Source organism: Marmota marmota, unplaced genomic scaffold, assembly GCF_001458135.2.
Source record: "Marmota marmota marmota unplaced genomic scaffold, marMar, whole genome shotgun sequence".
Taxonomy (NCBI): Eukaryota; Metazoa; Chordata; class Mammalia; order Rodentia; family Sciuridae; genus Marmota; species Marmota marmota.
The window spans coordinates 7873733-7886988 of record NW_025999990.1 but is presented as its reverse complement, the minus strand read 5'-3'; the positions used below and the strand labels follow the sequence as shown (position 1 = coordinate 7886988).

Genomic DNA, 13256 nt, shown 5'->3' with positions numbered 1-13256 from the left:
ATTCTTTAATCTTCAATTTCATTTCTTTAATTTTTATAGACATTTGCATAAACACAAATAAATCTTAATTTTTAAATTTTTACAAGTAAGGGTATTAAAGTCTGAAAACAAAATGTCCAATAGTAGGAGATGGATTAATTAAAGCATAATGATCCATATATGCCAATATAGAATGATCACTAAGATACATTTAAATTGAATAAATTAGGGTGTAGCCATTATTTATGAGATGATTTCATTTATGTATGAAAAGAGAAATTTGCATATGCCTAGCATACTATTAAAAGGATATGGAGGAAGATTGTTCCAGCAGAGTAAGATTGCTAGTTGGAAGATGGGGATGGGAACTTTTCTTTGGAAAAGAAAAGTATGTGGTAAAATATCCTTTTATATTTTACCACATACTATGTCTTAAGTGGCAAGACTGGGATTCCAACCCAGATCACTAATTTCAAAGTCTATGCTCTTTCTGTTTTATCACAACTATTGCTATATGTCTGCTTTAAAACACAGTTCAGCAAATTTTAGGTCATTACAGCATATCAAACAAAGTCGATTTTAGTTATCTTAGTAACTCAGAGTATGTTTTATTTACTCATCATGGTCAATCTTTTATTTAATTTATTTGTTCTGATCAGTTATACGTGACAGGAGAATGCTCTTCGATTGATTGTACACAAATGGAGCACAATTTTTCACTTCTGGTTGTGTATGAACGAAGTAGGGTCATACCATTCGTGCAGTCATACATGTACCTAGGGTATAATGGTCAATCTTAACACAGAAAGCAAGCCAGGTGATACAAAACCAATTATTTTAAAAAATAAAGTGACAAACCATAGTATCATACTAAGGCGGAGCTGAATCATCTGTCTGAAGCATCAATTTTCTTGTAGGCAACCATGAGATACAACATTTAACTTAATTAAAATCAGGACATTCACATTGTAAGTAATTGTAGAATATACCAGCCATGAACTGGGATCATCAACCAATCTTATACTGAAAACCAAGTATATTCATTGGTGGTTCTGAATGAAAAAGTCTAACAAGGCCAAATTGGCTTATACTTTTTTTAATCTAAAATTTGATGTTAAGATTTAAGTTTCCAGTCTAGTAATGGAGCATGGCTAAGTCTCAAGGAGGAGCAGAACACAGTTGAAATTATAAATGTAGGGCTGGGGATGTGGCTCAAGCTGTAGCGCGCTCGCCTGGCATGCGTGCGGCCCGGGTTCGATCCTCAGCACCACATACAAACAAAGATGTTGTGTCCGCCGAGAACTAAAATAAATAAATAAATAAATATTTTTTAAAAAAAAAAAAAGAAAAAAAAAAGAAATTATAAATGTAGTCTTCCAGATTTTCTCACCTATTATCTCACAAATTCTCAGAAGTCAGAAATGATGTTCATTTGTTTTTGAAACCAGATGGTCATGTTGTGGGTAGACAGTATTGTTCAAGGTAGTATCAGATTTTTATATTGTTTCTAACCATCTCTCAGTTCTGTGCTGTGTGCTGCCTTAGTTAAGGCCTTTAGTTCAAATCTGGATCATCAGTTTTAGGATTATCCTGTGACTTTAATGTCTTCCTCCATCTTGATTTTCAAAGCTATTCTTCATGTCACTAAAGCTAAAACCTTTGAAAATTGCTTCCTCATGTCCCAAACAACTCTTTTCAGTCGCTTTTTAATTAGTAAAATATATATTGCAGAAAGAGGATTTACAAACCTGTTTAGGAAATGTGCATCCTTGTCTTTCACATATAAAATCTTTATTCTAATCACATGGTTTCTTCAGTGTCCCTGGAACATACATGATATTTTCCTGAACTGGTACTTGGAAACTTCTTGGTATATTACCTTGAAATACTTTTCTTCCTTCCTCCTTTTTCTCATAACAAGTGCATCCTGAAAAGAAGATCCTATTTATATTTATTCCTTTCCCTAAAGCTTCTTCAGTCTGTAATGATCTTGAAATCCTTTAAAGTATTTTTTTTCTCTGTTCTACTTAGGGAAATTTACTATATATAGACTTGTGAATTTATATGTGTCTCTAATTAACTCTAATGGTACTATTAACTTTTAGGTATATTTAGTTGATTTTTTTTTTTTTTTTTTTTAAGATATTAGTGTGAAGGGGGCTGTGGTTGTGGCTCAGTGGTAGAGTGCTCGCCTTGCACCCGTGAGGCACTGGGTTCAAACCTCAGCACCACATAAACATGAAATGAAGATTTAAAAAAAGCAAAAGAGGAAGAAGAGGAATCTGTTTAAAAAAAAAAAAAAAGATATTAGTGTGAAGCTTTTTTGGGCAAGGGATACCAGGGATTGAATTCAGGGGTACTCGCCCGCTGAGCCACATCCCCAGCCCTATTTTGTATTTTATTTAGAAACAGGACCTCACTGAGTGGTTTAGCACCTCACTGTTGCTGAGGCTGGCTTTGAACTCAAGATCCTCCTGTCTCAGCCTCTTGAGCTGCTGAGATTACAGGGTGTGCCACTGCTCCCAGCGAGTGTGAAGCTTTTATATGTCTCTTTTTTTTTTACATATAGCATAAATGCTTAATGTAGGCAATTTACAAATGATTATTTAATGTGAGTATAGAGAAGAGATCATGTTTTATTTTTCTATGCTTTACCAGTGTTTAACACTAGGCCTGGTATACAAGCTTTCAATAAATGTTGAAGTTTGGTTAAATAATTAATTTTAGATAGTTGTATTTTATAATATTGTTAGTTTGTAATGTAGTCTGTTTCCCTAACCCTACCAAAGCAAGATTGTGTCAATGATGCACTTTTCTGAGGCCATGCAGAGTATTACCTGGATTCTAAGAGATCAAAACCTGGATACTCTTACATATTGTTCAAGAAAACTAATGTTTAAAGCTTAGGTTTTGGTGTTGTAGAGCTTAAGGTTCACAGTTCTATTCTTCTACTACCTAGTTGCATGACTCTCAATAGTCTGTGCCTTTACTGTAAAATACTGATGGTAATGACTATTCTTACATGGAGTTCTTAACGCAGTTAAATAAGGTTGTCTATATAAGCACAGAGTACATAGTCAGAAAAAATGTTAATTATTTCTATTATTGTTATTGCTAGTTGTCATCCTCTTAATCTAATAGCCTTTCATATTGCAGAATCATCTGTCATTATAGAAATCTTAACCTATGTGAATAGCTTGTCAATAAAGTTTCAGCTTTTAAATCTCTTCCTAAATTTAAATATTTTGACTTTGGAATTTAGCTTATAGTAGAATCCTCTTTCTTCAGAGTAAAAAATAGTGGACTGCAAGCTGAAAGATTTGAATTCTATTCCTAGCTTGATCACTGTATAGGTGATATCAATGTATTATTATTTGTGTACATGACTTAATTCCGATGGCTTACAGAGTTATTTAAAGTAAGGACCAAGTCTTACTGAGTTTTATATGTAGCAGCATGGATTAGTAAATATCAGTTGAATAAAAACAGCCTTTAGTTTCCCAAATGAGGGCATTGGACTCTCTAAAATTTTGTTTTAGCTCTCAAATATTTTGAAAATATTTGAATGGCCAATGAAAAATGAACCCCAGCATTGGAAAAGAATTGAGGATTCAAAGATATAAATGTGAGTTTTGCAACTCATAGATTATAGAAGTAAAAGGCTCCCCTCTGTCCTGCTTCCCCCAACCCCCAAGGAACAATATCTGGATTCTGGCATATCCAGACATTAACTTTTTAATACATAGGCATTTCAAATAATTTCAAAACTGACCTTGAGTTGTAGGAAGCAGAGTACTATTGTGGTTTTACTCTGGCATTCATAAATACACTATTCACCTAAAAGAAAATATTCCCTAGTATTGAAAGCAATTTTATATTACTTCCAAAGTAGAAACTTTATAGTTAGTCATACTCTTTTAGCTTTCATATTTTAGAGTAACTTTATAGGTTTTTTTCTCTTGAACATTAATCTTTGAGTTTCATCCTTAAGTATAATATATAAAAATGCTTATACATAACCTCATATATAAATGCAATTACTTTTCAGGTAAATTTTTATTAGTAGTATCTTTTTTTTTTTTTTTTTTTTTTTTGCCTAGGTTGGGGGAAGGAGGCTCTTTTGTTCCCATAGGAATTTTAGAATTGTTCCCAAAATTTGCAAGAAAAAGAAAGCCAGATGGAGTTTTTAGTAGGAATCATTTTGAATTTAAAGATTAATTATGGAATATTATCATCCTGACTCTGATCTTCTGGTCCATGATCTTGGGTGTGTTTCCATTTATTTAGATCATTTTTAATTTCTTTCAACAAGGTTTTGGCTTTTTGTAGGGGGGCAGGAGATGGGGAGGGAACCCAGGTGTGATTTACTAATAAGCTACACCTCAGCCCTTTTTTATTTTTTCACTTTGATACAGTTTTTCCAAATTGGCCAGGCTGGCTTCAAACTTCCAATCTTGCTTCAGCCTCTTTCATTGTACAGTTTTACACTTTTTTTGTTAAATTTATTTTTCTTTTTTTTTTCTTTTTTGGTGTTATTGGAAATAAAAATAATTTCTAAATTTTACTTCTGAATTGTTCCTTTAGCATATAAACATCTGGAATATTTTTATTTATTGGTTCTTATGTTCTGTAACCCTGAGAAACTCATTTATTAGGTTTGTTTTTTAGTAAAATTGTTAGAATTTCCTCTATACAAAATCATGTCATCAGTGAATAGAAATAGTTTACTTCTTCCTTTCCAATCTGGATGCTTTTGTATACAAAATCAGTAGTTATTCAAATCATTGTTCCTCTATATGAATGTATTTTTTTTCTGTTTGCTTTTAGTATTTCTTCTTCAGTTTTGGTTTTGAGCAGTTTGCTTATATATATCTAAGTTTCTGCTCTCTTTACATATCCTCTTTGATGTTCTCTGATCTTGAATCTGTATCTCTCCCACCTCTTGTCTCACATGTTGCTGATTCCAATCCTGCATATATTAGACATTTTTATGTTGTCCCACAGGTCCCTGAGTCTGTGTTAAATTTTTCCAATCTTTTTTTCCTCTACCCTTCAGATTTAATTAATGTATCTTTGAGGTCATTGACACTTTCCTGTCTCCTTTTCATTCTGTTATTAGAACTCTGTAGTAAAATTTAATTTCAGAAATTTTTCAGGTCTAGAATTTCTATTGGTATTTTTTTATATTCTGTATTTTCTAAGATTTCCACTCCTTCCACTCATTGTTTACATATGTTCCCTTACTTAGATTTATATATATAGCTAGGTTTAAAGTTTTTTTTGTCTACTGATTTCAGCATCTGGTTTATCTTGGGGTTGTCCTGGTTGATGGTGTTTTTCTCTTGACACTAGATCACATTTTATCAGTTCTTGCATGTAGAGTATTTTGGACAGTATGATGGACAATGTGTCTGGTAGGTTGTGAAGTCTAGATTCTCTTTTTTCAAAATATTGTTTGTTTTTTAGTAGGCAATTATCTTGTTTAGAATAACTCTACAAAATCTTTCTCTCTGATGGAAACTCAAATTTCTGTTCTGCTTTTTTCTGTAGCTAGACTGCTTTGCAGTGTATGTACATTATTCAGGCATTGGCCAGAGATTTGGGCAGGGAAACTTGGTTATTTTGAAGTAGTTCAATTGGTTTGAACTTTTTACCTTTTTTTGTTTCCATGGTTTTATTAACTGGAAATATTTGTTGGTATTTGAATTCCAATCCCTTATTTTGACAATTAAATAAGATACTGGTTATCTAATGCTTTTGTTTTTCTCTTTATTACAGATCGAGCTGGAAGCATCAGTACTCTGGATTCTTTAGACTTTGCAAGATATTCAGATGATGGTAACAGGGAAACAGATGAGAGAGTGGCAGGTAAGATTGTGAAGACAGACTGAATTCTTGACTTTGCAGAAATAATGAAATGGCTTGAAGAATTATCTTTCTTCAACAATATGGTATGTTAATATAATATGCATAGTTATTATATAAAATTGTGCTAATAATTTATTGTTATTAAATTCTAATTTATTGTAAGTTTGGAGTACCCCAACAAGGGTGCTAAGAGTTTCTGGATATACATACCTGAATTTGGCCTGTAGCCAGCAACTTACAACCAACTAGTATTAAAACCGGTGTTAAACAGACTTAACTCAGCCACTGGGTAATACAAAGTTAGTTGAACCTTTGCCTCATTACTTTGATTCTCCAAACCAAGGTTCATATTCGGGTATGTGTATCACTGTAATTCTATTGATTGTTCAAAACTGATTCCAGTCTCATTGGTGAGTAAAATTTTATCTTGAATTCCCTGGGTGCTCCTGAGCCATAATAACATATCTCTAGAAACTTTTGACTTTCCCCTGATTCAGAAAATAGAGGTTAATAATTGGTTCGCAGGGTCCTCCAGGACCCCACCTATATCAGTAACAAGGACAGCATCTTTCTAATCTATTTCTCAGTCAGTCTACTTACCTTCCATAGCTCACTCCTCTCCCTAGAGCCCTGCCCTCTAAGTATCACCACTATATTTGCAAGTACTTCAGAGGACCAGATGAGCCCAGTGGAATCTGCTGAGGGTCCACCATGAATTTGCCTAGCTCCTTAAGTATAAATATGTGGTACTTTCTGGTGCCTCAAGGCTGAGGCTCCCTGCCCTTGAAGGCATTCTAGATTGTGTTGCAAGCATTGTAGTTTGTATAAGACTTTGTCACTGCAAAACATGAGAAAAGCAGGCAGGTACCGCTTGGGTATTTTGAGCTCCACTGGAATGTAGGTACTCATGAAATAGGAGGGATGCCATATGGATAGATAGAACCTGTGAAGGAAATATGAGGTCAGAAAATAACCATAATTTGGATTCCTCTCTTGCCCAGCTCTTGAATTTTTATTTGATTTACTGGAATAAGTTTGGTAAAACCTACCAAAGATGATATTACCTGAAATTGTCACTATGAATGAAAATGAGTACTAAAGAAGGCGCAAGCACCATTCTGGATACTCTAAATGTTGATTAACTCATTGAATAATAAAATTATCTTCATCATCTCCTCCCCAGAAAACTGAGGCACTCAAAGGATTATATAAGAAGAGAGCTAGGATTCAAATTCACATAGCCTAGCAACACGAGCCCACAATTAACTATACCACAGTCTATCTCCTTTCATAAAAGATTAGGTTTGACCTAATTAAAAATAACATTTCAATATATAATTTTCCATTCCTTGCCCAAGAATAGATATTGAACATTTGAATAACTCAGACATTGATATAAGTTAGGGAAAAAAATATTTGTTTTTCAACAAAAGCTGAGACAAGACTTAATAGTCTAAACAATAGCATTATCAATTAATGGGGAAATCCCTAGAAGAGTTTAATGTGACTTCCCTATATCAAATTACAGTTTAGTGATAAGCATCACCTATTGGTAGTCATAACCAAACAGCAAACTGAATACGTCAGTAATATCTAAAAATTAGCAAATCAACTGGAAATTTCTTAAATAATTTTGGGATTATTTTATCCTATTGTATCATTTGTAAAGTAGCATTGTTACATGTAATTACATATTAGGTATTAGCTGTAGGTTATATATTAAATATGTGAAATTTTAGTTGATTTAGACTAAATATATCCCAACTGTTTTACTGTATATATTGTTAAATATTAGAAAAAAACTCCTACCCAGAAGTTGGCCACATAATTATGTTCTTTTCCTCAACTTAAATTTGAAAACTTACCTTTTTGATTGAGACAAATTAAAGGGGTTCATCATTATTCTCACTATGTAGGTATTTAATACCTCTTATTAAAGGAAAAAAAGCATTATAGATGAAAAAGCAAAATGTTTAGATTAAATTTATAATCACAAATTCCTTTGGATAATCTATTCACAGCAATGTAAGTAGAAAAGAAAATTAAAGTTTCTCTAACCAAATTTCACGGTTATGTACATTTTCATTCCTTGCCTAACTTTTTATCAGAACTCTGAGTAAGAAGGTTAAAAATCTCATTCAGCCAAGTGTGGTAGCACACACCTGTAATCGCTTATCAAATTGTAATTTGGTATAAAACCCAGTAAATATAGTTCTGATGGTTAACAAATATATTTCATTATTGTGATAACCTAATATATGTTAAACTGCACGTATTTTGATATGATACAACACTAATTTTGTACTAGGTTGCAAGAACTACATTAAATGTTAAGAATGCACCCTTGACCTTTGAGGGTCTTTGTGTACTTGAAATAAACTGATACATAACACTTTCTGATTTATAAATGTTGCCAAATATAACTGTTTGGATATGTATTATTAAAGATAGAGATGACGATTGTTTGGTAGCTACTCAGTTTTTTTTCCCTTTTTTTAAATTTGTGCATCTCAGTTTTGCAGAATGATGGGTATCATTGTGGCATATTCCCACATAGATGAAAACCCCGTTTGATCAGTTTCATTCTCTAGTAACCACCAACCCTCTCTTTGTCCTTTCCCCCATGCCCACTCATCCAAATGCTAGATAGTGAACAAAGAAGTAGTAGATCTGGATGCCCTAGAGACTTACATAACCAACAGTGAAATTTATTAAATATGTGATAGTTTAGACCTTACTTTTTTTTTCTTGGTGCACTGTTATCATTTATTTAAATAGTTATCCTAAATCATCATTATAGACCTTACATTTTTTATCTAAAAAATATATCTCTAAGTTTGGAGAGATAAAATAACTTTTAATTATTACATTGTGCTTGTTTTAAAATAAATGCTTTCATCTTCAGTAGAAAAAGGAGAAAGAACATATATTATCCCAAGAGAATAGCTTTCAATCTTTTAATGGTCTTCTACTATAGCCTCTTATTGAATAAAATGTATTAATATGTGGGTGAGACTTCACAACAATTTCAATTAATCAGAGTTACCACTTTCCAAAAGATTTTGAGTCTGCTAATCATTGGTAGTAATTTAAAAATTATGAAAAGACAATAATTCAGAAAAGATACTTGTCTTGTCATCTGTCATTGGATCAAAGGCTTACCTCACTAAGAATAAAGAAAGTTTTATTACATTTCTGTGCCAGTCTTGTGTAAAAGGAGGTTATAGATAATACAGATAATGAGCCCATGGTCCTCCCAGGCAAATATAAGGTCTTTTCCAATCTTTAAATTACCTGTCAATATTTATGAAATAGGGGCTGGGGTTGTGGCTCAGTGGTAGAGCGCTCGCCTCGCACGTGCAGGACCCTGGGTTCGATTCTCAGCACTACATAAAAATAAATAAGTGAAATAAAGGTATTGTGTCCAACTACAACTAAAAAATAAATCTTTAAAAAATATATTTATGAAATAGATACTACATTTGTTTTTAGCATCATTTTTATTACCATTCCCCTAAATTCACTGATTGGGTTAATACTCTAATAACCCAATCATTTCTCCTTTAAATCTTCTTGCATTGTCTCACACATGAGCTCTTGGGGGGACACCTAATATCAAAACCATAACAAATATGGAAGTATACATTTTCACATAAAAGTGATTTAAGTAGAGAAGAAATCAAACCAAAATGAGCTTAATTTAATTGATTTTTAAGTAAAAGCCTTAAGTTTTCTTAGAAGTATCAAGAGAGATCCACATTCTAAGTATCGGGATTGCCATTATTTAAATTGTTTTTTTGTAATTTGAGCATCTGCTATGTTCATCACAATGTTAGACCCTCAGTATGGAAGTACAAAAGAGATTAAGTTTCTACCCTAGAGAAATGTGTTCTGAAATATGTCTGTGTCTGTAATAAAAAATGTATTCGGTGCTTTGGAAACAGCAACAAGGATCTGATTGCTTTTAGAACCACCAGTATTCCTGTTTGAGTTCATAAGATTTCATTTAGTGTTGGCAAGGACGTGGGGGAAAATGTACATTTATACATATCTGGTGGGACTGCATATTGGTGCAATCACTCTGGAAAGCAGTATGGAGATTCCTCAGAAAACTTAGAATGGAACCACCATTTGACTCAGCTATCCCACTCCTCGGTATATATCCTAAGGACTTAAAATGAGCATACTATAGTGATGTTGCCGCTTCAATGTGCATAGCAGCTCAATTCCCAATAGCTAAGCTATGGAAACAACCTAGGTACCCTTCAATAGATGGATGGATGAAGAAAATGTGGTACATATACACAATGGAATATTACTCAGCCATACAGAAGAATGAAATTAAGGCATTTGCCAGTAAATGGACAGAACTGGAGACTATCATGCTAAGTGAAATAAGCCAATCCCCAAAAAACCAAAGGCCAGATGCTCTCTCTGTTATGTGGGTGCTGATTCACAATGGGGTGTGGGGAGTGGAGATTCACTAGATTGGACAGGGGAATGGGAAAGACAGTAGAATGAATTACATATAACTTTACAATGTTCAAAAATGAATGCACGACCAGTGTAACTTCACATCATGTACAACCACAAGAATGGGAAGTTATACTCCATGTATGTATGTCAGAATATATCCTACTGTCATGTATAACTAAAAAGAACAAATTAAAAATATATATATTTCACTTAGCTTCAGAGTCCCTGACTTTGTTCTCATATCTCTACCTGTTACTAGATAACTTCTCTAGTTTGTTGTACCTCAACTCTTCTAGGATCTAGAGAAATAAAAACTATCCTTTCTAGCCAGGTATGATGGTGCACACCTGTAATATCAGCTACTCGGTTGGCTGAAATATGAGAATTGCAAGTTTAAAGTCAACCTGGGCCATTTAGAAAGATCTTCTGAAAATAAAAATAATATAAAGGAGTGGGCAAGTAGTTCAGTGGTGGGACACGCTCAGGTTCAATCCCTAATACCACCAAAAAAATAAATAAACTATGTTTTTTAATTTATATGATTTATCACATAATAGCATCAAACATTGGAATGTCCACTCACAAATATTTGTGGAATAAGTTTATTTTCTAGGTATTATACTGTCTTAGGACCTGCTGTCAACACAGACATATGTGGCCTTTATTATGTTTACAAGTTCTACCAGGCATTCTAAAATGGCATTCAGATTTTTGCCTATAGAATATTCTGCCCCTTTCTCCTGCTAGGATCAAATTCATAGAGGAGGCATCAGTAGCGCGCTCATTCTTTTGGAAGTAGCTTGGCAGCATTCATATCCAGCTTTCTCAGGATTAGGAGGGGAAAAGCCCCCTGTTGCACATATATCATTTCCTTCCTATCAGTAATATGATTTGATTTTCTTATTTTAAAATATTATATAAATCTCATTATTTTATATCATTTAAAATAGACTAGGTGCTTCAACAAGGCTGAAAAGAAGATAGGTAGCATTTTCAAAATGGACTTATCTTCATATGTTACCATGAAATTAATAAGATAGACTCAAAAAAATACATCATTGTTGTAGGTGGTTATATTTAAACTAAAAATTATATAGTCATAAATTTTTGTGGATTTGGGTTTCTATTTTCTTTAACATTTCCTAAAATGTATTTCATGATGATGTAAGTTTCATAGAGGAAGAACAAAAATAGAAGAATAAAATCAGAGAATTTCATATATATGTTTAGAAATTCATAGTTTTTTGCAGAAATTTTCAGAACTTTTAATATGATTATAGGTTATTATAGTAATTTATATGACAAGTCATAAAGATCTTAGCTATATAACAGTTATGGGAACAGATTAGTGTATATTTAGAGAGTGATTAAAGGGTTAAAAATCAATATGGTATGGACATTTAATTGATAGGATAAGTAAGCGTGAGGGATAAATATAAGTAACCTCTAGGCTTCCCGTTTGGCCAGCTGGGTAGATAGTGGTGCCATTAAGGGAGTCAGACAGCAGGAGGAAAATCAGATTCGAAAAGAAGATAATGAAATTCATTTAATTAGGATCAAATTCAAAACTTAGAAGACTCTCAGGCGGCCATGTCCAGAAGATAAGTAGGTAAGATTATATCGTAGGAAGAGAATTTAAGGATTTCTGAGTCATCAAAGGAATTGTGATAGTTAAAACCACAGAAGTATCATCTCAGTGACTAGGTAGAATATGAAGAGAAAGGGGCTAAGGATGACACACTGAGAAACACCAACTTTGAAATGAGTGACAGAGGAACAGAAATGTAAACAGGAAAAACAACAACAGGAAGAAGTTTTTTCTTTAAAGGTTACAGGATAAAGGATGCCTTTTGCCCACTAAGATACCTATAGAAAAGGGGATGTTTACAAATTATGGAGATTACACCATGCTTTAATTCATTTACTTATCATTCTCTAAGTCATATCTAATGGTATGTTTCTTAAATCCACAGTGGGCATGAGAATTTTCTAAACTCAGTAGAGGGTAGAGATTGTACTGTGTTAATATTTTTGTATTATTTTAAAAATAGAGGCTGCACACATTTGCACACGCCTGTGATCCCAATGGCTCAGGAAGCTGAAGCAGGAGGATCGTGAGTTCAAAAGCCAGCCTCAGCAAGTTAGCAAGGCCTAAGCAACTCATCGAGACCCTCTCTCTAAATAAAGTATGAAAAAGGGCTGGAGATGTAGCTCAGTGGTTAAGTGCCCCTGGATTTAACCCCAGGACCTATTCCCCACTGCCAAAAAAAAAACAAAGAAATGGATTTTTATTCTAGCATATTAAGAAAATTGGAGAGAATTTTTCTTTTCATCGGACTATTGTTAGTATACTTAAATAAGTGTTAAAGATTCAGAAGTATTATTTTCAATCACCTTATATTAAGAAAAAGAAATCCAGATAATCCAACCTGGAAGAAAACAGTTGTACATTTACTATGAGATGGCAAAGTCCTGATTCGAATCTATTAATTTGAACTGTTCTTCAGTGGTGAGCTGGAATGAGAATGAAAAAATACTTAGACCAGTGTTACAGAAAAGGTCTTCCAAGATAATATTTTGAGTTTCATACCAAAAAGAATTAAGTTTATTGAGTATTTCAAGATAATATTAGTGATAAATTGATTGGGGCCACAAAGGATTATTATTTTTGTTTTGATCTTTAGCACTTCACCTTTGATGTTTTCACATAGTTGTATATCTCCTAAGTCATGAAAGAGTGACCTTTAAGTACTCACGTACCTCTAATATCCTTGTAATATCCAGCACAGGCTGAGAAATATTTCAACTATAATTTAGAGTTGCTTTCCAGACTTAATCATTAATTATTTTGACAAATTATAGTATGAATTATTAATATATACCTGAATATTTGCAGTTATTTTGAGCTGAAATCCAATGATTTAATAAAGAAG

General features: G+C 33.1%; 1 protein-coding gene across 7 annotated transcripts in view; it reads left to right on the top strand.

Moving 5' to 3' along the window:
- The window catches only part of Relch (RAB11 binding and LisH domain, coiled-coil and HEAT repeat containing), a 97436-nt gene that overhangs the window by 4378 nt on the left and 79802 nt on the right, over positions 1-13256 (top strand). For all 7 annotated transcript variants that reach the window (XR_007348786.1, XR_007348787.1, XM_015482326.2 and 4 more), the window contains exon 2: positions 5758-5847. Coding sequence is in view for 5 of the 7 variants with exons in the window: in XM_015482326.2 (XP_015337812.1) it covers positions 5758-5847 (90 nt within the window). In the remaining 2 variants the exon portion in view is untranslated. The remainder of the gene's footprint in view (positions 1-5757; positions 5848-13256) is intronic.